Below are 27867 nucleotides of genomic sequence, written 5' to 3' on the forward strand. Positions count from 1 at the left end.
TAAATAATTAAAGAGTTTATTGATATTAGTGTATGAACAGGCTAGGGAAGAAAAAGAGAAATGACAAGCAGAATATTTATACATTTATTTATAATGAAATTATGGTCTAATTATTTACAACATACAAGAAACCAGAGAATAAGTTTGTACAAAGCCAGCCCGCAAAGTATTCAAAAATGTGCAAAAATGACAGTCAGTATCTCAGACGCTCCTGGCTCACCACCAATTCCTTCACTTCCACAAATCAATATTTGATACAAAAAAGTTCTTTTGGCAAAACCCGCAATGCCAAGAAAAAAGGACAAGTTGCAATTCCAGTCAGAGTCACCGTCCTGTCGGTGGCACCACATCCCTCTTCTTGCTGCAGCCAGTTCTGAGAGAGACAGATGAGTGTTTCACGGTTTCTTTGACCGAGCTGGAAACCGGGAGCTTAGAAGGGCAGTGCCAACAGCAATGGCTATCTGAAACAAGTGTGCCTAAAGGTGCCAGCTTTGGATCATCCCAGTAAAGAAACAATGCAAAAATAACTGCATTTTCCTGTTCAGGATCCAGTTGTATTTGACCATTCTAAATTAGTAAAACAGCATTTTCCAAACAAAGACTCCAAATGGAAAGAAAGAGGGATGAGGAGCTCTTAGAATTACATGTAAGTATGGAAGGAAGGGTCTTAAAACCATTTCCCACTAATAAATAGTAAGGCTTTGTTTGTAACCAGTTATCAAAATTGACCCAATAGTAGTAAAATACAAATAAAACTTTCTTTACAACAGAGTTGAGGCTATTCATTTGGAAAAGGCTAGATCAGGTCAAACATATGTAGCAATGACTCTGTCCTGATATCTCACTGGACAAGCACATTTCATCAACTGTTAAAAAGCTTGATGCAAATTTGTGATTCTAAGTGAATTTTAACGGATGTTATGCCACTGCAGAAATAGGGTTTTAAAAAGAATGGCATCCCTTTATGACAGGGGACACTGTGTCCCTAACGTCTTCGAAGATCCGAGATGGCCCCCAGAACAGGTCCCAGAGTCTTGTTTAATCAAGTGCATGCATTATTGCTAAGAGAGTCACTGAGGGTCAAAGCTCTGTCCACTATTTTCTATGGGGCCATCCAAAATGGCATCTGCTGCTTAGCTCGTGGCTGTGATGAAGGGTACTGATAGCCCAAACTCCAGCCCTGTGGGAAGCTACTTGCATTTTTATGACCTCCATGTTCTTCCTCTTCATCAGAGGAGTCTGCAGCGTAAGCTACTAAGCCAAATCCCTTCTCTGCCGTTTTCATCTTCTTGGCTGGATAATCTAGAAGAGAGAACAACCCCAACCCCGACCCCATCCCCCACCAAGAAAAAATACCATAAATTCGTTAATTAAAAAAAAAGATGTTAATTATAAGTGGTTAGTTGGACACCATTTTGTAGCCACAGGGTCAATGGTCACCCCATAACGTTGATGATATCACGAAAAACAGCCAGCACCAGCAAATGACAATCCACCAGAACCATGTAAGAAAACAGAGAAAGAAAAAAGAAAAAAAAAAAGAAAAGAAAAAAGGAAAGTTAGCAAGTGAGTCTCTGGAGACTAACATTTCATCTCTTTTAAAGAGCTAAAAGAAAAGAAGAAAAGAAAACCGTTTTTTCTTCTTCTGTTCACTGTTATCAACTAGAGGCAGGGAATACAGCGTATCCCCATGCACAGGATGCAGAGTGCCGGGATGCTGCGGGGTGATGAGCTCAGCTCCCAACACATAGGAAAATTAACTTTTCCTAAATCTACACCTGATGACCCCCAATTAGACAAAATGACCGACAGGATTTTGAAATTACCTCCCAATCATTAGTATTTCCTAGGACTTTCATGCCACTGGGATGTATAAGATATAAATTAGGCAACTGTATTCCTGACACAGAATGGCTAAAAATGGAAAGCTATATACTGTCCTTACAAATTAAAAAAAAAAAAAAAAAAAAAAGTGTTGTTATTAGCCAGTAGATGACTGAAATTGGATTAATCTGGTTGACCACCAGGTTAGAAGACTAACCGTTTCCACCCCTACTTGTCATCCCACCCCCAGCTGCACTGTACTCACCATGGCTTCCGGCTAAGGCCCCAGACCCATTCCTTTCATCAGACTCAGTTTTTATTCCAGTCACTGGAAAAGCTGGTGGAGGCATCAACTGCCTGTCAAAAGCAGAACAGTTCTTCTCAGAGAGGTCCAGTATTTTGAATAACTTAGTCAAAATATCAATAGTAGCTGCTGATATGAGTAACAAAAGACCAACACCTTAACCATTTACCTTGGTCCTCCCCCTCTTTAATCATATAGTTAAGACTATTAAAAGAAGAATTCAGTTCCCTCCTCGACAGTTAAAGGCTCTTCCACTGAGCTATATGCCTCCTCACTACCACTTATGAAGGCTAATGTCATGAACAGGAAAGGAGAGTCCATATATGACACCCTAAACTACAAACTGATTCAAATATTTCTACCCATAATATGGGTGCTTTTCTTTTTAAATTTTACTTTATTTTTATGAGTATGTTGCCTACATACATGTGTACCCCATGGCAAGTTCCCATGGAGACCAGAAAAGAGTGGTGGATGCCCTGGGATTGAAGTTACCAGGGCTTGTGAATTTACATAAGGGTGCTGGGAACTGAACCTGGATCCCCTGATTGAGTCATCTTAACCTCTGAACCATCTGTCTGTCTGTCTATCTATCTATCTATCTATCTATCTATCTATCTATCTATCTATCTATCTATCTATCTATCTATCTATCTTATCTATCCAACACAACTCATTTTATTTTTTTGAGGGACTGTCTTCTGTAGCCCAAGATGGCCTCAAACTTGATGGTCTTGAACTCTTGATCTTCCTGCCTTTATCTCCTGAAGGGGCATCTACCACCACACCAGGCTCTATCATTCTGAAGCAGTAAGTGACTCGATTGCATTAACACTTCTATGACTGCCTAATTTAGGAAAATGCCCCAAACCCAGAATATAACTACCTTTTGAGACAGAGGTTGCTATCATATTACCCAGTTTTCAATGAACTGTTCTGTTCCAATAACTTACCTGTCCCTCTCTCGCTCTTTGCCTGAGGAACTTGCCGGCTTCGATCCTGCGCCTTCTATCTCATTCTGACTGGAGAAGCCTGTACCTAAATTAGTCATATGAATGGGTCCATGCTATGAGCAGAAAAATACAGTAGCATTAGCAAATCTACAACTGCTGCATTGACTTTAGCTCCTTACTGTAACTGTCAAGCGCCTCATCTCTCTGACAAACTGCCATCAACTAAAAAGGCATTTCACGTTCTTTGGGATTTGGGAAAAATAACTGAAGTCAAGAAGGGGTTCTTGTTTCTGTAGAATTTAATAAGGGGGATGGTGTAATTCATTGTTTAACCAACTGCTCTAAATCCAAATGGCTTCTAGAAACCTAGTGACATTAATTGCAAAATGCTTAGTTCTGAAGATGTCTCGAAGACTGTGATAAAACACAAAAGTGCCTTTTCTGGAATTATCCTATATCCTAGTCTTTCCTGACCTGGGACTAAAGCCAGGGCCTGTGCACTGCACATACTCTAACACTGCACCTCCTCCAGATCACCTTTCCTATGTCATGGTGTCACCACTCCATTTTCCCATGTGTCTCCTGGGGTGCAAGAGCAGGGTAGAGCTGAGAAAAATTGTCCTTTCTCTTTTTAAGGGGGCAAAAGAGAACAGCAAACTGAAAGCCACAGGTTATATAAAAATTATGAATTTGAAGATCGGCAGCTTTTAGGGAGTGGCTTTCAATTATCTCCGTTAAAAAAAAGACAAAAAAGGGTAAAACTTAATACAATTCCTGAGTGTTGGTCACGGGAGACTTCCCTCTAAACTGTATATCACTGACCTCGAAAACAAAAAAAAAAAAACTGGTAAAGTAAACTCACTCTTGCTTTAAATTAATTCCTCAAGAATAAGAACCTAGCATAACTGGATTTCAGAAGGGAAACTCCTATCTTATAAGACAGTTGATATGAATGCAAATTCCTATTTTAAGGGAGAACACAGCAGGGTAAGATAAGAAGGAAGAGTGGTGTTTATTTAACCTGGTATCCAAGCAGTCCAGAGTCCCGTTCATCAGGCAGCTCCTCTGTGAATCGCCTCTTCTGTGACTGTGGCTGAGCTGGGAGTGGGGGCTGGGGCTGGGGGCCAGCAGGCAAGGCAGTTTTGACAGGAGCAGCAGGAATAAAAGGAGCGCTTATTGGGCTCTAGGACCAAAGAAACCAAGGCGGAATAAAGGGTGAGACTTGGATGGATAAGTAACACTAAGAACAAACCTCAACAGTGAGTGTTTCACAGCTCTGACTCCCATTCTCCACAACTGTCAATTAGATCTCCTGCCCTGATTCTCAGGCTGACCTGGCATAGGGAGTAAGGGGAGACCACACAATACTCACTGACCAGGAAGTTCTAAAGCCTCAAAAGCCTAACATTACTGATAAACAGATACTTGCCGAATCTTCACATCCTTTAAGATTCTATCATTATGTCCCCCTTTATATAAAAAAAAACCAGAGTCTCCGTACAGCAAGAAATGACACAGCATTATCCACTATGCCTTTTTGCATTTCAAGTACAAAGAGCTGATGTAACTCAAAGCTAAGGGATTTTAGATCCTTCTTAAGAATAAAAAGTAAACAGCCTGGGGCTAGAGAGATGGTTGGCAGTTAAGAGCAGCTGTTGCTATGCTGAGAACCTTGGTTTAGTTCCCAGCACCCACATGGTAGCTCGGAAGTGCCTGTAAGGTGAGCCAACAACCCATTCTGACATCTTCAGGCACCCACACAACACTTATAAATATATACATACATGCAAAACATTCATACATACAAAATAATCTCAAAAGAGCTAAAATTAAAAAAGTAAAAATAGTTGTACTTGATAATACACGCACTTTAATTTCAGCACTTAGGAGGCAGAAGCAAGCAGATCTTTGTGAATTCAAGGTCTGGTCTACATAGCAAGTTCTAGGCCAACCAAGGTTATATAAAGACCTTTTCAAAAATATAAAATATTGATGAAGGATTATAATAAAATTTAGTTTTGGGGGCTGGCGATATGGCTCAGCAGGCAAGAGAACTGACTGCTCTTCCAAAGGTCCTGAGTTCAAATCCCAGCAACCAAACGGTGGCTCACAACCACCTGTAATGAGATCTGAAGCTCTCTTCTGGCACATCTCAAGTGTACTTATGTATTATAATAATAAATAAGTCTTTGGGCTGGAGTGGAGCAAGCAGAGGTTCTAAAATTCAATTCCCAACAACCACATGAAGGTTCACAACCATCTGTACAGCTACAATGTACTCACATACATAAAATAATAAAATAATCTTCAAAAGAATGTAGTTTTTAAGTCTTTAAATTTTCTATGTGTGGAATGTATCTGTGCACACACCTAGAGGCCAGGGAGGGCACTGGGTGTCTCTCATTCTCCAACTATTCCTTTGAAGCAGGTTGTCTCCTTGAACTTGCAAATGATTTCTGGCCTAGCCAGAAGTTGAAAGGATCCTTGTGTCTCTGCCTCCTAGGGAACTGGGGTTACAGATACGTGCAGCAATTTTTACTTTTTCTTACTGAAGGTAATTGAAAGGCACTCACCAAAAGCGTCATCCAAACTAAGGTCCTTATAACTGCAAAAACCCCTAACTGCTGGGTCATCTCCCCAGCCACTAATGACCTTTTTTGTTATAAACTGTACAACTGTGCTCATAGCCCAGAGGCAGATAGCTAGGTAATGGTTTAAGGCTATAGAGTTTATTCAGGCATGGACTCATTAGAAGGAGACCACATGGAAGGGCCCACCATTAATCCATTACTATGTTCTTCTAATTTTACCTTTCTCTTACAACTGAGGTTTGTAGATAATGTACAGATGGGTTAGAAGTCCAAATTTTTCCTAAAATTCTTTTATTTTATTTTATTGGGATTAGAAACAAGACCATGCACTCTACTACTACTGAACTTTGTCTTTACCTGATAAAACTAGACTCTAAGACTGTTAAAAACAGGAGTTAAAGTAAGATTTTTTTCTTAAGTCATATTCCCTTTAAAGTGTTAAGTTTTCGTAACCTTCGCTTCTAATACAGAAAATATAACAGTAGCAATATGGCCCATTTCCTCAAGTAAGATTTAATGAGATGAATTAACCTTATTAAGAAACAATAAAAGATGGCTGGGTCTAAGGGTACCTGCAAGCATCATAGATGGCAGGGAAATCATCTGTGTGAGATTAAGAATGAAAGCCAGGCAGTGGAGGTACAAGCCTTCAATCCCAGCACTCCAGGAGACAGACAGAGATAGCAAAATCCCTTTGATGGTCTAAAGAGCAGGTGGACTTATCCACTGTTACTTGTGCATAGTGCTCCTATGCCATACAAATTTCCTTTTAAGAGCCCATGAATAGATGGTTCAAGAGATTGTTTTTGTTAAATGCCACGTGCCACACAAAACCAAAGGTTCTTTTGTTTTGTTTTGTTTTGAAGACAAGGTTTCTCTGGGTAGTCCTGGCTGTCCTGGAACAAACTCGGTAAGCCAGGCTAGCTGGCTCTGCCTGCAAAGAGCTGGGATTAAAGGGATGTGCCAACACCTCCCAGCCAGAGGTCATTTTTCTAAACCACTGGTACCATCGTTATTCTAAGGATACTAATAACAACCCTGGTAAGCGATACCATCAGGCATTCCCTTCTGCATCTTTATACAGCCATTGTCTCCATTAGTAGAACTTTGAAAAGAGTCCTTAATTATGCTAAGATTCATATTATTGTGTCTGGGCTGATTAGTCTTACAAATATCACCCATTCCAGTGATTGAATATTCATATATACCACCTTTTATCCAGATAACTGATCCAAAAGCATGAAGACAATCCTCACCATGGCAAAACAACATTATACTGTTTCCTATTACAGGTGTGCTTTTTATCCCCATCTCTTGTTTACCACTCTAGAGACGGGAGGACCTGGGAGAATGGAGTCAAAAAATGAGGTGGACTAAAGTCTAATTCAATAACCAACTTTTATTCAGAGCATCTCACAATTTATACCTTGAGAGTTAAAGAGAAGTCACATGATTAGTGTTTAATCACAAGAGCTAGCCTTATGTGACAGAGAAGTCTCACATGGAAAAATTCTACAGACGTATATAAACAAGTAACAATAGCCAGTTTTAAAAAATAACCTATATTTAATAAATAATCTAAATAATGTAAATTCACTCCTATCTATCCACTATACCTGAGAGGGGCACGAAAGCATAATCCAAGAATAATTCCCTATTTTTCAAGAATCTGAGGTCCAAGGTTCTTGCTTTCCTGGAGTACTCTCACAAGCACTCAGAAAACTTACACACGCCATTCCTGGACCATGTTCCCACATCTCCCCCTTCCTTATTTTTTTTTTTTTTTTTTTGGTTTTTCGAGACAGGGTTTCTCTGTGTAGCCCTGGCTGTCCTGGCACTCACTTTGTAGACCAGGCTGGCCTCGAACTCAGAAATCCGCCTGCCTCTGCCTCCCAAGTGCTGGGATTAAAGGCGTGTGCCACCACGCCCGGCCCTTCCTTATTTTTAATAGGATATGCATAGTGGTTTTGAGATATACATAAATCTAATTGTCACCTGATTCATGAAAATATGGCGTATAATACTCTGCCAGCATGAACAGAGAACAAACTATGTTCAATGCTATTGTTCATACTTTTTATACTTTTTTTTTTTTTTGGTTTTTTGAGACAGGGTTTCTCTGTGTAGCCTTGGCTGTCCTGGAACTCACTTTGTAGACCAGGCTGGCCTCGAACTCAGAAATCCGCCTGCCTCTGCCTCCCAAGTGTTGGGATTAAAGGCGTGTGCCACCAAGCTAGTCTTGATGCCTCTACAAGGCATACTTTCTCGAGGATTTTTTTGTTTGTTTTTGTCTATTTTAGGACTTTTCCATTGTCTGGGGAACTCTGATACTGTCCTGGTCAGATGCATTAAAGGGGGAGTCATCTTGAGATTTCATTCATCAGGCAGGCCCTTTACATTGATTAGTCCCTAGACCTCATTGAACATATGTCTCCTTTAGGGAAATACGCTTTGGAGAAGCCGAAAAAGCATTATCCTTTAAAGTGCAATGTGGGGCCTGAGAGGATCCCTGCAAGCGGCACAGCCAGCAGTGAAACAATGTGGGTGAGGTAAGAATGAACTCAGCAGTTCTCTCTTGGTAGGTCTAGCCCTGCTTAGCAGGTTCTGGGCCAACCTTTTGGAATCTGCCCATGGGTGGTTTCTTTTAGCTATATAAATCACAGCACAATTTGGGAAAAAGTTTCCTGAAAACCATTAACTCAGTCCCAAATGTACAATAAAGTTTTAGCCATGTTTCCATAGAAACTCTTTGGTAAATACAATGTCTGTGGAAGTGGATTGGCTTGGCCCTGAGATAACATAAAAGTGACCTAAGCTACAGTAAAGTATAAGTGACAGGTCTCATAATGATGAGTTTCATGGGCTGAGAAGCAATGTTCAAGATTTAGAGAGAAGGGCTGGTGAGATGGCTCAGTGGGTAAGAGCACCCGACTGCTCTTCCGAAGGTCCAGAGTTCAAATCCCAGCAACCACATGGTGGCTCACAACCATCCGTAACGAGATCTGGCGCCCTCTTCTGGAGTGTCTGGGGACAGCTTCAGTGTACTTACATATGATAAATAAATAAATCTTAAAAAAAAAAAAAAAGAATTCAATTTAAAAAAAAAAAAAAAAAAGATTTAGAGAGAAAACTCCGGGATAATCAAACAATATTCTGAGGGATATGGGTCAGACCTGACAGCTAACAAAGGCTCACCAGGTTGTAAACTACACTCTTTCCCAGCACTCCAGAAGACAGGCTACATATCTCCTGGCTTCTCTAGTGTTATCTGTGTACACATGCACTATTTCCTTCTATAGTGAGATGTAAACTTAGCATAACAAAATATAGCACAATATATGGGAATATACATGCCAATTAAGTATTCATGGTATTCAATAATAGCTTTATCCTATAGACTGTAAGAGATTTCAGTAGCTTTATAAAAACTTCTTCCTGTTTTCTGGAGACAGGTTTCTCTGTGTTGCCTTGCCTGTCCTGGAACTTACTGTATAGACCAGGCTGCGCTCATACTCAAGAGATCTGCCTGCCACTGCCTCCCAAGCCCTGGGATTAAAAGTGTGTCTCACCACCACCCAACTGTAAGCTTATTAAATCGTTTGCTAGTACAAGTTGGACCATTATCATTTTTAGTTGTAATGAGTCATAGAAGGAAAACGTACAATTCCCTATATGACATATTGATATCTTTATAGGAGCCCGCAATATGCGTAGATAAAAGCATTGTGTATGGCTTTAGTAATTTTTTAAAATTATTTTATTTTTATTTATGAATACATTGTAGCTGTCTTCAGACACACCAGAAGAGGGCATCAGATCCCATTACAGATGGTTGTGAGCCATCATGTGGTTACTGGCGATTGAACTCCGGACCTCTGGAAGAGCAGTCAGTGCTCTTATCCACTGAGCCATTTCTCCAGCCCAGCTTTAGTAAATCTCAATACATATTTCTATATACCTGATAACAGAAAAAATCCTGGACATAGACAGTCATAGTTTCAGATGTCAAGCTAGTATCCATTAATTACTAATTATGCACTAGAAGCATGGACTAAAATAACGCCCTTACATTATATAGCAGAGTGGCTGTAACAGAGGCCTTGCTGAAGCCTACTGATTATCTCCCTCGCCAGAATCTGATCATTTATCAGATAGATGAAGGACGAGGACAAAAGTTAAAAACATAAAACATCAACAATGGTCATTCATTTTTAAAGATTTAAACTTCTGGCTTGATTAAATTAAGATCTGGGATTTTTACTGGGCAGTGGTGGTGAATGCATTTAATCCCAGCACTTGGGAGATAGATGTACAGGGATCTCTGAGTTCGAGGCCAGCCTGGTCTACAAAGTGAGCTCCAGGACAGCCAAGGCTACACAGAGAAACCCTGTCTTGAATTCCCCTGCCCCTAAACTCAAGAGTTTCAAAATTAAGGACATTTTAATTTTTAGCTCAAAAAGATCTTTTTACTAGGTGACAGGTTACTTAGAAGTACCTGAGAAACAATCATAGGCCCTTAAAGGAGAAAATGATTGAGCTTTCTATGCAAGCATTAAAGTATATATCCAGATGATAGGGTAAATGAAATAAAAATGTAAAAAATGTCAAAGCCGAACAGTTTCATGGAAGAATTTGTTGGAAAGCTTGATTGGTGTAACAGATTTTAGCCTGTACCAAAAAGTTATTTTAGGAGAAAATATTCAAATAATAAAATTTCTACTGAATGCTTACCCCCTTTGACCTCCAAAGGAATTTGAGAAATGCATTACTTTTAGATTTTAATTTACTCTTTTTTAAAATTTTCATCTTAAGCCTATTTACATTTTTATCATTAAAGATTTTATTTCCTAAAAATATGAATTTTAAAAATAAAGTCTCAGTAATAAATTTAAAATTTCTTATTTTGTTAAGGCTGGTGCTGTTCAACTGCCAAAGCTATAGTTAGTTTGCATTAACCATAAACAGTTAAAATGTCATATGAAACATTATTTCTGAGGATTTTTGAGGACCATCTATTAACTGTCCCTGACTTAGTTTCTTGCTTTTAAGCTCATGCTTGTAGAAGTCAAAGTAAAACAGCTATATTTTGATGGCTGTAAGCATAGTTCTGAGCACAGTGAAACGTTTGAGCATTTGTAATGTCTCTTACCTTACATGCCTTAGCTATCTTTAACAGTCTACAACAAGTCACAAATTTAAACACAATCAATCTTTGAGGAAAAGTCTCCAGATGGCAATTATCACAATAAAGCTTTGGGTTCTGCTGACAGAGAAACTGTTCATGCTAAGAGCCTAGGGAAGAGGATTTACAATAAGCATAAAGACGGTAGAACCATCTGACTCAAGAGCATGGCTCAGGATTGGGGGGTTCAAGCGAAGACGGGCTCCATCGAATAGCATTAGGTATTAGGTCATAACACTTTCTGGATAGAAAACAGGCAACATGCATATTCCTCCCACTGAAGAGCAAAGCCTGCTTGTTTAACAATTCTGGTTTCTGCAGACTGCACTCTACAGCTGATTGGAGTGGCACACTCCTTCAATCCAGCACTCAGAGGCAGAAGTAGATTGATCTCCGTGAGCTTAAAGGTATGGACTAAAGGTGGGACTAAAGGTATGGACTACCAACTTGGTCTACAAAAAAATAATCCCAGGATAGTCACAGCTCCTACAGCATCCATAGACACCTGAATGCACACAGGAAATCCTACCCTCGAGCCCGATACACAGATCAGAAGAGGTTGACAATACCCTGGAACTGGAATTACAGGCGGCTGTGGAAGCCTAATTAATATGGGTCTGGGAAGGAACACCAGGTCCTCTGCAAGAACTGAAAGCCATCTCTCATGCCTCGAGCTGGTTTTGTTTTGGTTTTTGTAGTGTTTTTGGCATGCAGTGTCTTGCTAACCTGAAACTCCCAAATCAAGCTAAACTGTTGAGAGGGCCCAGGATCAACCTGTCTCTGCGTTCCACCATTAATACCATAAACACATGCCACCACACCCAGATTTACTTTTTTTTTTTTTAATTTTTGAGGCAGAGTTTCACTATGTAGCCTTTGCTACAAGTGCTGGGACTAAAGGTATGGACTACCAGGCCCAGTCCTACATCCAGATTTTTTTAAATTTGGGTGCAAACTCAAGTCTTCATACTCCTGTGATAGGTACTTGACTGACTGCCTTCCAGTCCCTGAAATGTTTACTGTTGAGAATGGAGCGCTCAGAGCTGAGCAAAAGTGTCAGGTGTGTCATTCTAGCATGTGGGAGGTTAAGACAGGAATTTCAGGCATTTAAGGTCAGTCAGCATGGATTATATAAGAACACTTCAAATAACAAAATCATAAGGTGTCCCCAGGGGGAAAGGCACTTGTCACCGCATCTGATGACCTAAGTTTGGCTCTGGAACTTAGTCTGGAGCTCATATGACTGAAGGAGAGAAAGAACCCACGTCTACTCTTGTACATTGTTCTGTGACCTCCTCACCTACACGGTGGCATGCATGCGCACATCAATCCATATAATAAAAAGTAAACATGAGCTAGAGAGATGGCTCAATGGTTAAGAGCACTTGGTGCTCTTTCAGTGACCCCATGTGTAGTTTCCAGAAACTACAACTAGAATCAACTCCAGATTTAGGGGATCTGACCCCTCTCATAGCTACCACAGCACAAATAAACATGTGGTGCATGCATGTGTGTACACGTGTATGTATATGTGTACGTATACATCCATATATACACAAATATACATTAAAAAGAGAAGACCTGTTCAGTTCCAATGACTAAGAGATGCGTGCTGTATGCCAGCCTCTTTGCCTTTGAGAATTTTAGACCACAAAGCTAAGAACAGGGCACTAACACTAACCTGCCACTCACATCATAATTAAAAAATACAATCACATTCATTAGGTGTTCTCTACAGCTTTAACAAGAGTACTACGAGCACAGAGGCTGCGGACCGCCACAGTCTAGACCATTTGTCATTGAGTGCTTTATAGAAAGTCTGCCAATGTCCCCACTTGATACAGCTAATTAGGGGTAAGACATGTGAAACGAATTAAAAACTGTGGAAATGAGAGGACATATTATCCCAATATCCTCACTGAGTTAGTATAGGGACACAGAAGGCAGCAGGGCAAAAAGACAGAATAGGACTAGTGTCTAGGCAGCACCCTTTCCTAAGTTCAGCAATAGCATATTACATATCCCGGCATCCTACCTGTCCAGTGCTGGCTGGAGGTTGCACTTGTGTTATCGGATACTGTGTTGGCACAGGTGGGACCCCAGTAGGTAATGCTGGCAAGACTCCAGGTGCCAATGAAACAGCTGGTGGCACTATGCTTGGTACTCCGTAGGGAGGCTGAACTGGCTGCTGAGGAGGGGGAACAACAGGGTAACCAGACTGATAGCCATTGGATGGATAATATGGTGGTTGAGGAGGGATACTACTTATAGCAGAGGGTTGTGTATAGCCTGAGGGGGAAGAAAAAAAGCGTTTAATCAGCTGCAGCAGAATGAAACATTTTACCTGATTATTAAACAACACCTAGGAAGATAAACACCAAGGTTAAGAATGGCTTTCCTAATTACCCTAAGCTGAAAGGACCACCACCTGTTCCCTGACACAAGTAGTCTAGCCTCACTGACCACACTTAACCGTAATTATCAGTACCTTAATTATCAGTCACGTAATTATCAGTGTCTTAACATTTTAAGCCATACACACCTGGTAATGGTACAGCAGTATTAATTTGATTCACAAATCTAGAATACTCAGCATGAACCTAGAAAAATGGGCAAAACACAGTTAATAAAGACCAAGTGACAGGGAATGAAAATATTTCTGCTGATGCCCTGATTCAATGAGTTAAAGGGACTACTAAGCTATATGTAATCTGGAGCACAAAGTCATTCCAAGACCCACAGCCCAACATTAAGAGGAGGCTGGGGAATCCTGTGGAAAAGGGGAAGGACTTGAAGGAGTCAAGGAGACTACAAGAAAACCTACAGGATGCATCACAGAGACTGAACTGCCAACTAGAGCACATGGATGGATGGACATATGTAACACTTGTTCAGCTGGGTTATCATGTGGGAAAAGCACTGTCTCCGACTACACTACCTGCATTTGGACCCTTTTCCCCTATCTGGGCTGCACTGTCTAGCCTCAGTAGTAGATGCCCCTAGTGTTCCTGAAACTTGGTATTCCAAGGCTGGCTGATATCCATGGGAGGGGAGGGGAGGGGCTTTATCAGAATATACATAATGTAGTAATAATAATAAAAAAATATACTAAAGGTTGCCTATAGCCAATCTTAGAGAGGCATTTTCTCAACTGAGGCTTGCTCTCTCTGATGACCCTAGATTATGTCAAGTTCACATGCAATTAGCCAGTCAGCATTACTAAATGTAATGTTGATCTACTCTCTCACATCATGTGTTGCAGAGAGCTCACTAAAGTTAATACAATTATAACATATCTTTTTGTTTTGTTTTGCTTTGCTTTTTTTTCGAGACAAGGTTTCTCTGTGTAGCCTTGGCTGTCCTGGAACTCACTCTGTAGACCAGGCTGGCCTCGAACTCAGAAATCCACCTGCCTCTGCCTCCCGAGTGCTGGGATTAAAGGCGTGCACCATCACTGCCCAGCCTATATTTTAATTTACTTTTTAAAGGCCATGTCAAAGTCCAGTCTAGTTATAGGTCACTGCTAGAATACACAACTGTATACCTAGACCCTGATTTCAATCCCCAGCAAACTCACTGTTTGTAAGAGATTCTCACAGAGCTTCTTGGCAGCAGCCAGGCCTTCAGGTTTGGGATGACTACAAATAAGAATAAACCACAAAATCAAAAGAGCAAAGTCAGAGTCTTATCTTATGCTAATGTACATACTTACTTTGGTATATTCATTAGAGTTCAAATCTAGCACTCTGAAATCATTTAAATAGGAACATAAGATAGGCCAGCTTTGTTTTTGTGGCTGAGACAGGGTATCAATCACTATGTAGCTCTGGCTATCCTAGAAATGTGTAAATTAGGCTGGCCTCAAACACAAAGATCCACCTGCTTGTCTCCCCATTTGCTAGGATAAAAGGGACTTGTCATTCTCTACCCCATCCCCACTAGCAACGTAAGTCTTTTAGGTTAAAACTAATATACCACTGCTACAAATATTTTATAGCGCCAATTCTCTGGATACTGGTTCTTTTGACATAAAGAGACAATGGGAGTACTGGAGAAATGGTTCAGCAATTAAGAGCAGTTACTGTTCCTCCAGAGGAAGATTTGAGTACCACCACCGAGATGGTAGCCTAAAACCACCCCAACTCCAGTCACAGGTAACTCCGTATCCTCTTCTTTTTTTTTTTTTAAAGATTTATTTATTTATTATTATATGTAAGTACACTGTAGCTGTCTTCAGACAGACCAGAAGAGGACGCCAGATCTCATTACGGATGGTTGTGAGCCACCATGTGGTTGGTGGGATTTGAACTCTGGACCTTCAGAAGAGCAGTCGGGTGCTCTTACCCACTGAGCCATCTCACCAGCCCTCCGTATCCTCTTCTGACCGCTTCCTACACACAGCACACACACACAGTTTACACACATATGTGGTGGCAAACATTTAAACACAAATAAAACAGAGAGAGGAGGAAGTAGAGAGAAACTAATGCTGGTGCCACGTGTAATCTCAGCACATGGGGTGTAGAGACAAGATCAGAAATTCAAGGTCACCCTGGACTACACAACGAATTCAAGATCACTATAGTCTACAAGAGACCCTGTACAAAAAATTAAAACAAAATACCATAAGCCAGGTGTGGTGATACATGCCTTTAGCCTAGCACCCAGGAGACAGATGCAGGTGGATCTCTGAATTTGAGGCCAGCCAGAGATCCTGTCTTGAAAATACTATTTCCCCCACTCCCTTCACCCCCAGCAAACACCACAGCAACATCAGGTTTAAATCAGTGTCATAGGCATGGTCTGAGGGGTAGAACAGCAAGAGTGCTTGCCTCACTTATGGAATCCCTAGATTCAAACCTCAGGACCACACTTAATAATCATAGACAAAAACAACCTAAAGACTTGAATGCTAAAGCCACAACTAGCTCTTTTAATGCAGCCTTTAAAATTTCATTGTTAAAATGTTTTTCCCTTTTTTGTACTTTATGTACATAGGTATTTTGCCACTGTGTATTAAATGGGCCCAAGGGGGAAAAGTGGGTGTTGGATGGTCTGGGTCTGGAGTTACAGACTGGTTTAATGCCATTTGGGTGCTGCAAATACAACTCATGTCCTCTGAAAGAATAGCACATGCTCACTCACTGCTGGGAAACCATCTCCCCAGCTCCTATAACTCACATTACCCTCCCTATGTTTCTTAATTCCTCATGTAGGTTTTGGGTTTGTTTTTCTTTTCAGGTGGTCTCAAGAGACCTATGCAGGCCTCATAATCATTATGAACACAAGGACAACTGTAGCGACAACTCTGGAATTTTGGGCTCTTTAAAAAACACAGAAATAGCTGGGCGTGCTGGCACACGTCTTTAATCCCAGCACTCAGGAGGCAGAGGCAGGTGGATTTCTGAGTTCGAGGTCAGCCTGGTCTACAGAGTGAGTTCCAGGACAGCCAGGGCTACACAGAGAAACCCTGTCTCAAAAAACAAAACAAAACAAAAAAACACAGAAATATTATAAAAATGTGTTTTTATTTTAATCCCAAGTGTGGGGATATGGACGGGGCTTCTTCAGACAGTCTGAAGCAACTGACTGACTTGCCTCGTGCTCTAGCAGAGGTTTGGTTTTGCCAGTTGTAGACATTTTCTGTGACTGTGAGATTTAGAATTCTGAGAACTTTTCAGAGGGTAAATAAATTCGAGAGCCCTGATAGGCAGGGGTCGGTGGTTGTTGGTCCTTTAGGAAGAGGTTGATTACAGTGTGCTACTAGTCATGGCCAAAGAAACAAAAGGAAAGACTTTAGATTTAGAGAACTCTTCTCCCTCCCTGTGTTTCTCTCCTATTTACTGTTAGGCGATATAAGGAGGAGTAGAAATAAGAAAAACCCACAAGGTAGGGAAATCCATCTACAAACGACCTTGGAACCCTGATTCTCCAATCCCACATTTGCATGCAAGGATCACAGGCTAAGCACAGCAGGTTTCACATTAACATATTTTCTCACTTTTTTTTCAATGAACTACTCCAACTACTCCAGCCTATAATTACTAAGAAAGATTTCTATGTCCTCTGCTTTCATCCATACCTGATATAAATATACATGGGTTCAAAAGCCTCTCGGCCTGAGGCTGGCTCAATGCAGCCTGAGCCTTTCCCTCGTAGGAAGACTTTGGCACCAGTTTCAATCTGAATGTGTTGCAAATAAGAGCAGCCTGGACCTTCTACTTTCTCTTTAACATTAAAAGTGGGTACCGCATGTTCTAGACCCACAAATAGTTTATCTTGAACATAATGCATCTGTAAGGGAACAAAGTATTTTGATTAGTAAGAGAAAAACAATAATGAAATAATCTTGTAAAAAAACTATTCTACAAAGTAGCATAGCCCTCTACACACTTAGGACACTTCCACATGGATCCTTGAAAATTTCCACCATAATCTCCAAGATTTGCTTTGGAGACATTGTGTTGCTATAGCTCAGCTGTTCTGAAATTCACTATAAAGCCTAAGTTGGCTCTATAATCTCAACCCTCTTGACTCAACCAAAGGAGGTCTAACAGTGGTATCTTTTATACCACGTTGGCAAAGGGTAGACTCCTAAGTGCTAATTTTTTTCTTTTCTCTTTTGGTTTTTTTTGAGACAGAGCTTCTCTGTATAGCCCTGGCTGTCCTGGAACTCACTTTGTGGACCAGGCCGGCCTCGAACTCAGAAATCTGCCTCACAAGTGCTGGGATTAAAGGCATGCACCACCACTGCCGAGCAAGTGCTAATATTGTTAACTAGACTTATCTGGCAAGAGGAAATTTCACTTTTAAGAACTGCCTCGGGGCTGGTGAGATGGCTCAGTGGGTAAGAGCACCCGACTTTTACAACTCTAGAGAAGTAGAGTGGATCTCAGATTTTTTTTTAAAAGATTTATTTATTATGCGTAAGTACACTGTAGCTGTCCTCAGACACCCCAGAAGAGGACATCAGATCTCATTGTGGATGGTTGTATGCCACCTTGTGGTTGCTGGGATTTGAATTCAAGAACTTCAAATAGCAGTCAGTGCTCTTAACCAGTGAGCCATCTGGGCAGCCCGGGTCTCAGATTGTTGAGACCAGTCTTGTCCACATAGTGAGGTCCAAGATAACCAGGGCTACATAGTGAGAGCATGTATAGGGGGCACTAGGCGCACAGGGAGCTGAGCTTTTGAGTGTTGACAACCTCCTTTTAAGAAAATGCCTCTCACACAGGCTCTCCCTCGTCTCTTTCCAGAAGAAGAACCAATCCCTACTTTATGGGTATAAAGTGCTCATGATGCTGTCAAATTCAAATGGCTTTTTGCTATGCACAAACAGCAGTTCTTGTGTGTTGGCTACTCTACTGTCCTGTCAGCCCACAGAGCAAAGCTCCTCCAGTGGGAAGCAGAACTAAAAGCCCCTGATTCAGGGTAAGGGGGAACCATCCCAGTGAACACTTCAGATAGATTTTAAAAAAATAAAAAAGGAAGGAAGAGAGAAAGGTGGGCGGCAGGAAGGGAGAGACAGCTGAGCAAGCTAGGGAGAGCAAGCCAGTAAGCAGCAGTCCTCCACCGATTTCCACTTCAAGCTCCTACTTCCTGATCTTGTCTTCTAGTCACGATGGATTATAACCTGAGAGCTGAGATTTGTCTTTTCCTGCTCAAGTTGCTTTTGGCCACAAAATGCTAATTAGAAGAAGGCCTCTGCCATATGCCCAGCGGAGAGTTCCTCATGGATAAGAGTGGAGCTTAACTGGGAGAGTGCTTGCCTAGCACCCATAAATACAACATGGTAGCATGTGGTGCTAACTCCTGACATGTAAGGTGGAAGAGGGTCTTGAAAACAAAACAAAAGTAAGGTGGAAGAGGGGGATCAGAAGTTTCTGGTCATCCTTTGTTACACATAGAGTAGTCCAGTCAGGAGTCCTTAAAGCCCTATTTTGTTTTCCTGGCTGTCCTGGAACTCATTTAGAACTGAGAGGTCCACTTGCCTCTTTCCCCAAGTGCTGGATTAAAGTCGTGCCACCACACACCGGTCTTGTTCTAAGACCCTATCATAATGAAGTCTTGTATTATAATGAACACTTAATGTGGAGCTGGGGATATATCAGGCAGCAGAGCAGTAGCCCAACATGCATAAGACCCAGGCTTGACCCCTGCACTGCATTAAAAAAAAAAATGTGAGCAAGGCGTGGTGGCGCACGCCTTTAATCCCAGCACTCTGGAGGCAGAGGCAGGCGGATTTCTGAGTTCGAGGCCAGCCTGGTCTACAAAGTGAGTTCCAGGACAGCCAGGGCTACACAGAGAAACCCTGTCTCGAAAAACCAAAAAAAAAAAAAAAAAAAAAAAAAGCACAGTAGCACATACATATTCTAGCATGCATGAAGTAGAGGTAGGAACACCCAAAGTAAAAGTTACTGAGGCTAGCCTGAGGTACATGAGAAGAACTTATGGCATTTAGGGTAAGAGCACTTGCCTAGCATATTCTAAGCCTTGCTCTACCAAATCAGCACCACAAAACCTAAAATTCTTCATGTTCATGTACCTATCTTACCTACAAAATAATTATTCTAGTCACTAAGATATGTGAACAACAACACCACACACACACAAACACGCACACACACATACACACAAACACGCACACACCCACCAAACCAGAATAGTGTTAAGCATACCCATTTCTCTTCAATTTATGCTAAATGAAAACTAGCAAAGTATGCTGGAAAATGTTGGGTAGCACAGTGAGCCCTGTGGTTTTCTCCAGTAAGGGCTGCTCTCTCCACCCCTTTGTCTAGGAGGAGCGTATCAGCAAAGTCTTGCTTCATCAGACTCAGCCTTCTTGATCCTCCAGTTGCCAAGCTTTCAAATGCAAATTATGACTGTCTTCCCACTATACAATCTGTATGCCCTTTAATCTAGCTAACCCCTCCATTTTAAAATCCGATAACTATTAAGGTAAACATTTAGATGGCATTGGCCCATAATATTATAGACTACTTATAGCTTACACACTTTTAATTCCAAATCCCAGATAAGTCATAACTGTAGAACAAAGACCCTGCCTCAAAAAAATATAGATAGATAGATAGACAGACAGACAGACAGACAGATAGATAAGCAGGTAATTCTCAGGTTGGAACTTCAGAATTGTTTTTCTTCCTATGTATTATTGTGCAAAGTCATCTTTAGAGCACTAACAATCTCTTGCCAAAACCTACTCCGGACTGGAAGGAAGGCTTCTGGTTAATAGCAGGTGATAACTGAGCAATGGGAGCTGGCTGGTGATAGACAGTGACTGTTGCACCATTAAAAGTTGGACTTGTCCCTGTGGCAGCCTTCACCACTCCATTGGTGATTATTTCTTTGATTCGGTTTACAGCTCCTAGGGAAAAATTACACAGACCGTAAGATACCACACAAGGGATCTGTCACTAGAGTAGTTACATTGTATACTACTGTATAAAGTAACCATACCAAAGAAGGAATTGACTAATGCCCAATGTACCCTTATATAAACCTCAATTCAATTTCTACATTTCACAAACATGCAATGCCCGTCTCCATAAAGTTCATAAGCATTAGTTAATCAAGGACAGAAAGTGATGATGTCAGTTTTGTATTTTGCTTTGCAAGAAGTCACACAAGCCAAAAGTTACTTACTGTCTACTAATTCCCGTGTCTGTCCCTGAACATGAAGATACAATGGACGGTCTCTGTAAAAAGAAATATGAAAGATTAATCCCAGAGCTGGGGAGATAAGACTAGTTGGTAAAAGACCTGAATTTGATTCCCTAAAGCCCATTTGTAAAAATCCAGGTATGCAATCCTAGTACTGAGGAAGTAGAGAAAGGAGAATTCCCTGAGCTCACTGCTCAGCCAACTTGGCCTACTTAATGAGTCCAAGGCCCATAGAGAACCTGCCTTTAAAAATGTCTACTGGAACCAGGCACGGTACTACACACACTTAAATCCCAGAGCTCAGGGGCCAAAGGCAGAAGGATCTCAACTTTGTGACCAACCTGGTCTACATACTATCTTCTACAACAGCCAGAACTATGTAGTGAGACCATGTAGCTAAAAAGAAGAAGGGGGGGGGGGGGGCTGGGGATGGAGAGATGGTGGTTACAAGTAATTCCTACTCTTGCAGAGAACTTCATTCTGGTTCTCAGCTCCTATATATAACAAAAACGAAGGCAAAACACTCATGAAGGAAAATAAGTGCATTTAAAAGCAAAGAAAAAGCTCCAGAGGAACAAGAGCGAGGCTGTCCCAGGCTTCCCACCCATCTGAACACACATGCACACACAAAGGCTGTTCTCCAAGCCGGGTGGTGAGGGTCATGGTGCACACCTTTAATCCCAGCAGACATAAGAAGGATCTCTGCGTTCGAGGACAGCCTCGTCTAAGGCTACAAAGATAAATCCTCTCTCGAAAACAAGCAAAAAACAAAAAGGCTGATTCCTAACTGGTTAAAACCTAGAGTTAAATGGATCATGAGTTCTATTTTGCAAAAATTAACAGAAGCCATCAGTTAATTTCTAAAAACAGACTGAGGAACTACTAGGTAAAGCACTCGCCTAGCATGGTTGAGGCCCTAGCATGGTTCAATCCCCAGCACTGCATAACCTGGGTATAACCACAGGTACCTGTAGTGTGAAGGAGAGGCAGGAGGATCAAAGTTCATGGTCATCAAAGACAGGCTAAGATATGAGATCCTTATCAAACTCGTGGATATAAAACAAAAAAGTGGCCCGGCCGGGCGATGTGAAAGCAAGTGAGCCTGAATTCAAATTCCCAGCACCCACAAAAAGTGCTGGGCAATGCCAGGCTTGGTGGCTCACGCCTTTAATCCCAGCATTTGGGAGGCAGAGGCAGGCGGATTTCTGAGTTCAAAGCCAGCCTGGTCTACAAAAGTGAGTTCCAGGACAGCCAGGGGTATACAGAGAAACCCTGTCTCAAAAAACCAAAAAAAAAAAACAAAAACAAAAACAAAACAAAAAACAAAAAAAACTGGGCATTGAGTACCTGTGCTATGATTCCAGGTTGGGAAATAGAGACAGGCAGAGAGAGATACTACCTAAAAATATAAGTTAAAGAAAGATACTCTAGGGCTGGAGAGATGGCTCAGCAGTTAAGAACACTGACTGCTCTTCCAGAGGTCCTGAGTTCAATTCCTAACAACCATATGGTGGCTCACAACCATCTGTGATGGAATCCGATGCTGCCTTCTGGTATGTCTGAGATAGCAACGGTGTACTCATATACACAAAATAAATAAAACTTTAAAAAAAAAAAAAGGCCTGTGCACATAAACACACCTACACACATAAAAGAAGAAAGTAGGGAGCTAGTAATATGACTCAGAGCCACAAAATCCCGTCACACAAACATGATGAACTAAATGTGAACACCATGAAAGCTAAGCCCCGGAGGGGTGCCTGGTGTAGATCCTGGGGGTTCACAGGCCAGCCAGTCTAATCAGAATGGCGCCTTGGAGGTTCCATGAGAACATGTATCTCAAAAAGATAGGTAACAGAAAACACCCAATGTCAACTTGTGGTCTCCTTACATCCGAGAACTAACACACATTCTCCTTCCCCTCTCCCTTTCTTTCCAGCACTTTTGAAATGGATCCTGAAAAGGAGTCCAAAGTCAGCTTTGTATCAAGTTGGAGGACGGTCAGAGTTTCAAAGAGACCCTGTCTTAAAACTGACAGTATAAAGAGATCTTATATACTAATTAATAAAAGGGAAACTTAAAACTGAGATTAACTAGGTAACCATAGCCTATAACTGTAACAGAGTCAAGAAAGAAATGTGAAAGGTCTGGGAATTTAGCTCAGTGGTTTGAGCCTATGGTCAGTATGTAGACCACTAGGTTCAGTTTCCAATGGGAGATGGGAGTAGTTTTTTGTTGTTGTTGTTTTGGTTTTTTCCCAAGACAGGGTTTCTCTGTATAGCCCTGGCTGTCCTAGAACTCACTTTGTAGACCAGGCTGGCCTCGAACTCAGAAATCCACCTGCCTCTGCCTCCCGAGTGCTGGGATTAAAGGCGTGGGCTACCACGCCCGGCAAAGAGTAGGTCTTAAAACACAGTACAACCCTTTTGTGGGTCTCACTAAATAGCACTGACTGGCCTGGACCTCACTACACAGACAAGGCTTCATAGAGAAATTTACCTGCTTCTGTCTCGCACGCATAAGGTGTTTACTACCATGACTAAGACTTAAAGACTATTTCTATAGGAAAGAGGCAGGTATGTGTGGCTGTGTGTGTGATTCTGTTCCTATGTACAAGATACAATGAAAGCCAGTGGTTATGCCTCAAAAAAATGTGTGTATAAGCCTTTTCCATTCACATATGTCTGTAGGCCATATGCACACTTGGGCCCATGAACACCTATACTGGAGTTACAGACAGTTGTAAATCATAATGTGGCACTAGGCATTAAAATCAGGTCATCTTCAAGAGCAGCAAGGACTCTTAACCACTGACCCATCTCTAGACTAGAATGACCACTCTTTGGTTTTATGTTTTGTTTTGTTTTGTTTCTTGAGGCAAAGTCTCTCACTGAAACCTGAACCTTAACAATTCAGCTACTCGCTGGGCAGTGGTGGCTCACGCCTTTAATCCCAGCACTTGGGAAGCAGAGACAGGCGAATTTCTGAGTTGGAGGCCAGCCTGGTTTACAGAGTGAGTTCCAGGACATCCAGGTCTACACAGAGAAACCCTGTCTTGAAAAAGGGGGAAAAAAATGTTTAAGTATTAAACATATTATGAACTTTCATAGTTTTTATCATTAAAAAAATGAAATGAACTCTAACAGCGCTCCTCTTCAAGCTAGTAACCAAACACTCCTAGCACAGGTTACCTAAGAAAAGCAAACAGGACATGGCCTCCTGTCCGTCCCCAAACCACACGATACACACCCAGGTCCCACTTTGGCCTTCTCCTCAGTCGTCATGAACCGTCCCCGAGTTGACACGGCAGCCCCACTAAGCCGACTGATCTAAAAGAAGACACGACATTTTATTAAAAGGTAAACAAGACTAAGGCACAAATACATTTAACTATGAAATTTAAAAATCTAAAACACAATGTGGTGTAAGATATTTCAAGGGAAGACTACTTCCCCCGTTCATTTCACCAAGTACAAACTGACTCTATCGGGAATTTTGATGGTATCAAACCGAGAGAGGGAAGTCATCCACATCTGTTTCGTTACTCTCCTCTGCAGTTAGACCCAACCCCACGCAGGAATCCCTGTGGGCAGAAGCATCTTTCTGACCTGTCTTCCCACCCTCCCCAAAGTGCCCTGATTCCCACACACCTCATCTTGTGTCTGTCCTCGAGTCAGCAGGTTCCTGCATGTCAGAGGCACGTCATTGATTTCTACTTCAGCCACCACCAGGTCATCTTTGCTTTTATTGCTAGTTAGGCTTTTGCCAGGGGCCTGAAGCTACAAAATAGAAAAAACAATTTAAAAGTCTTTATAATAATTTTAGTTGTCTGATTCAGTTATCTCAAGTGCCACCTACTTTCCATTTTTTCTTTGCCTACCAACAAAATGTTTTTAGCTGGACTTTCTTCACAAATGGTATAAAAAAAGGAATAAAACTTCACTTAAATGGCATCAGAGGACTGGCAAGTTCAGTCAGTAAAGGCACTTGCCATGCACAATCTATCAGCCAAAGTTCAGTCAAGAAACAAACAAAAAACCCCAAATGACCAAAACCAACATAAAGTAGAGAAGAGACTCCATAGTAGTCCTACGGCACCCGTGTACATACGTACATACATACATACATGATATGCAGAGACATGCACACACACTTTTAAAAAATATTTTTAAGAAATGTCAAGGAGTTGCTAGAGACAGTCAGCCAGGTACGGTGGGACACACCTTTAATGGAAGCACTTGGGAGATAAGAGGCAGGTGGATCTCTGAGGCTAGCCTGGCCTACAAAGAGTTTATGGACAGCTATGGATATACAGAAAAAACGGGGGTAGGGGAAACCCCCTCACTGCTCTTCCAGAGGACCTAGGTTTAGTTCCCAGTACCTACATGGTAGCTCACAATCATCTGTGACCTTCAGTTTCAGGGAATCACTAGACAGATACATGGTGAACACATATACATGTAGGCAAAAGCCCATAGACATAATAACACTACATGATAGAGACTTAAGTCTAAAAGTTCCCATTAGTTTTAATTCTAGTACTGGGGAGGCAGAAGCATAGGAGGCACACTGTGGAGGAAGGAAGTATGAAAGGCAGAGAAAAGAGGGTCTCTGTAAATTCAAGGTCAGCCTGGTAGCCTTCCAGGGCAGAGAGAGCACTTTGTGGATAGACTGCCTCAAAACAAAAACAAAACAACAATAAGCAGTATGCTCCAGCCACCTAATAAAATGTTATAGTATTATACAAACTACAGACAAGAAGATAAATTGAAGGTCAGAGTTCTGATGCTTCTTCACAGATCACTTTGTTGACTACTTATGGAGTAAAATTGTAAAAAGAAGACAACAACCCATGCACCTCATTCAAGCACTAGCAGGCTGTATTTATGCAACTTTTTCTGTTTTTCTTTTTTTAAAGATTTATTTTATGTGAGTACACTGTAGCTGTCTTCAGACACACCAGAAGAGGGCGTCAGATCTCATTACAGATGGTTGTGAGTCACCATGTGGTTGCTGGGAATTGAACTCAGGACCTCTGGAAGAGCAGTCACTGCTCTTAACCGCTGAGCCATCTCTCCAGCACCTCAACTTTTTACAAACTTAACATTTTGTTACACTTTATGGCAAAGCAAAGCTTCAGTTTAAAGATTTAATTACACTGTGAATAGACGAAAATATCCAAATAACATTCTCAACTTGCCTGAGAACAATCAAAATACAACTTATCTCTCCACTTTTAGCTCATATTTAACTGTATTTAGTCATTAAAATATATATTTTAGATCTAATGAGAGATAACTTTTCTTGCTGCTGGTTTTTTCATCTCCTTTCTGGAGACAGGGAGAAATCCTCCTGCCTCTGCCTCCTGAACACTGGGATTAAAGGCGTGCGCAACCACTGCCGAGCTACAAGACATTTTTTAAAAATATTTTGGCTCTTGAGTGATCTCCACACAGCATGATGATGTGAGTTTGAATTTCCAAAAAGCACACATCAGGCATCTGTCATATCAATGCCCCAACAGCATGATGGAAGGCAGTGATGAGGAATCCCTGGCCTAATATAAACACAGAGGCAAACAGAGACCCAGACTCAAACAAGGTGGAAGGTGCAGACTGATACTAAGGCTATCCTCCGACCTCCCACATTCATCACAGCTATGTCATTTCCTGATGACAAACACTGTGTGTGTGTCATACCAACACACTCACTGAGGGTCAACAAGATGCTCAGAGCATAAAGGTACTTACTGCCAAGCAAGACAGCCTTAGTTCAATCCCTGAATCCCTCACATAGTCAAGCCCCAAATCTTATAACACTTGAGAGACATATATACAAATGAGTATTTTTAAAACACTGACTTGATATACCAGAACTTCATGGATCAAAAACATATTGCTTCAAATATCCATTAAAAAAAAAAACTGAGTTAAGTTTCTAAACACAAAAACTAGTCCATAAAAGTAACAAGACCAGCCAGGTGGTGGATGGGCATGCCTTATCCTAACACTTGGCAGGGTCCTATGTAGATGGCAGAGACCGATATCTCCCCATTAGTTCGAGGCTAGACCATGGTTCCAGGACAGCCAAGACTACGTGGACTTGTCTCGAAAAACAAAACAAGGGAACTACACCAATTAAAACTGCCTGACCTCAGGATGCAATGATGTGGCACAGCACTTGGGGGGTCAGAGGCAAGAGGTTATCTCTGCAAGCAGGCCAGCCTGGTCTAAGTATACAGAGTCCCTGCCTGAAACAAACCAAAAAAAAACAAAACCCATTGCCTTGCAGGAACAATTTAACTAAATACTCCCAAACGTGATCTTCACTCTAACCGTCTTCATCTTCATTAAGCCCAATGATTACGCAACTGAAAGGTGAAGAGAGGGGAGGAAAAAGAAAATCCCGAAGCGCAGAGCGTCTAGCGCTCGCAATACCTTCTCGGCCGCATTCTGAGATGGTTTCAGCTTCCCTTTGGCCATGAGCATAGCATTGATCTTGGCAGCCACGGCAGCGGCGGCATCCAAGGCTCCTGAAGGAGCGGCGGTGGTGGCGCCCCCGGGGCTCGCCCCGCTGCCAGCGACTTCTCCACCTGGGGCCGCTGGCGGCAGGAAGAGAAGCGGAGCTGGCGCTGGCTGATCCCATTTGCTGCGGCGCCTACAGGTAGGTAAAGGGAAATCCTGAGGCCCACGGCCTTCCTTTGTGTAGTCTCCCTTCGAACTCTCCATCCCGCGTCGCCTGCCATGGTCCCGAGACGTGCCCGAGATTCCTATCTAAAGCCCAGTCCCACTCCCCATATTCCGATCCCCTTACGAAACATTTCCTTTCCAGTCACTTCCATCCGGAGACTCGGCTCGGCCGAGAACGCTCTGCGTTCGCCTTCTCCTTGGCTCGCCCTTCTAAAACGCTCCGAGTTCCCTCCCTTCCCTCCCGCACCGCGGAAGGCCTCTTTCCGGGCGCCCGAGGCCCGCTCAACATTCTCTCCAGAACCCCGGCCTCGGCATCCGGACGCGTCCGACTAGATGGCCCGTCAGGCTCACACGCAGCCTCGCCGGCCTCCCTGCCCCGGGCCCGTGCTCGCTGCCCCCCGCCTGGCCCGCGAAGCCCTTACCCGCCAGCGGCAGGATGTGTCGCGCTCCCTGCGGACATGGCGGCCTGCTCCAGTCAACCACCCGCCAACTACCCACCACCGCCCTCCCGCCACTTCCGCCCAACGCGCTGACGCACGGCCTCTTCCGGCCGTGAGGTAGGGCGGGTCCGGTGAGGACTCTTGATTCCGATTGGACCCTCGGTGATTTAAAGCGTCTGGCGTCTCGGTGACGGGAGTGCCTG

General features: G+C 42.2%; 1 protein-coding gene and 1 non-coding gene across 2 annotated transcripts; both read right to left on the minus strand.

Moving 5' to 3' along the window:
- Khdc4 (KH domain containing 4, pre-mRNA splicing factor) lies at nucleotides 1-27867 on the minus strand. The gene is made up of 14 exons (XM_021158249.3): nucleotides 27647-27867; nucleotides 26973-27192; nucleotides 24186-24314; nucleotides 23785-23864; nucleotides 20518-20570; nucleotides 20076-20239; nucleotides 16937-17148; nucleotides 14432-14492; nucleotides 13397-13454; nucleotides 12890-13143; nucleotides 4103-4264; nucleotides 3082-3194; nucleotides 2090-2181; nucleotides 1-1302 (listed from the first exon to the last, which is right to left on the minus strand). Exons 1-14 carry the CDS (start codon nucleotides 27682-27684, stop codon nucleotides 1103-1105), a joined length of 1836 nt encoding a protein of 611 aa, XP_021013908.1. The 5' UTR covers nucleotides 27685-27867; the 3' UTR covers nucleotides 1-1102.
- LOC115030725 (small Cajal body-specific RNA 4) lies at nucleotides 19582-19709 on the minus strand. Its single transcript, XR_003836322.1, has one exon.

The sequence above is a fragment of the Mus caroli genome, unplaced genomic scaffold, assembly GCF_978045245.1.
Source record: "Mus caroli unplaced genomic scaffold, Mus_caroli_1 scaffold_3, whole genome shotgun sequence".
In the NCBI taxonomy this organism is placed as follows: domain Eukaryota; kingdom Metazoa; phylum Chordata; class Mammalia; order Rodentia; family Muridae; genus Mus; species Mus caroli.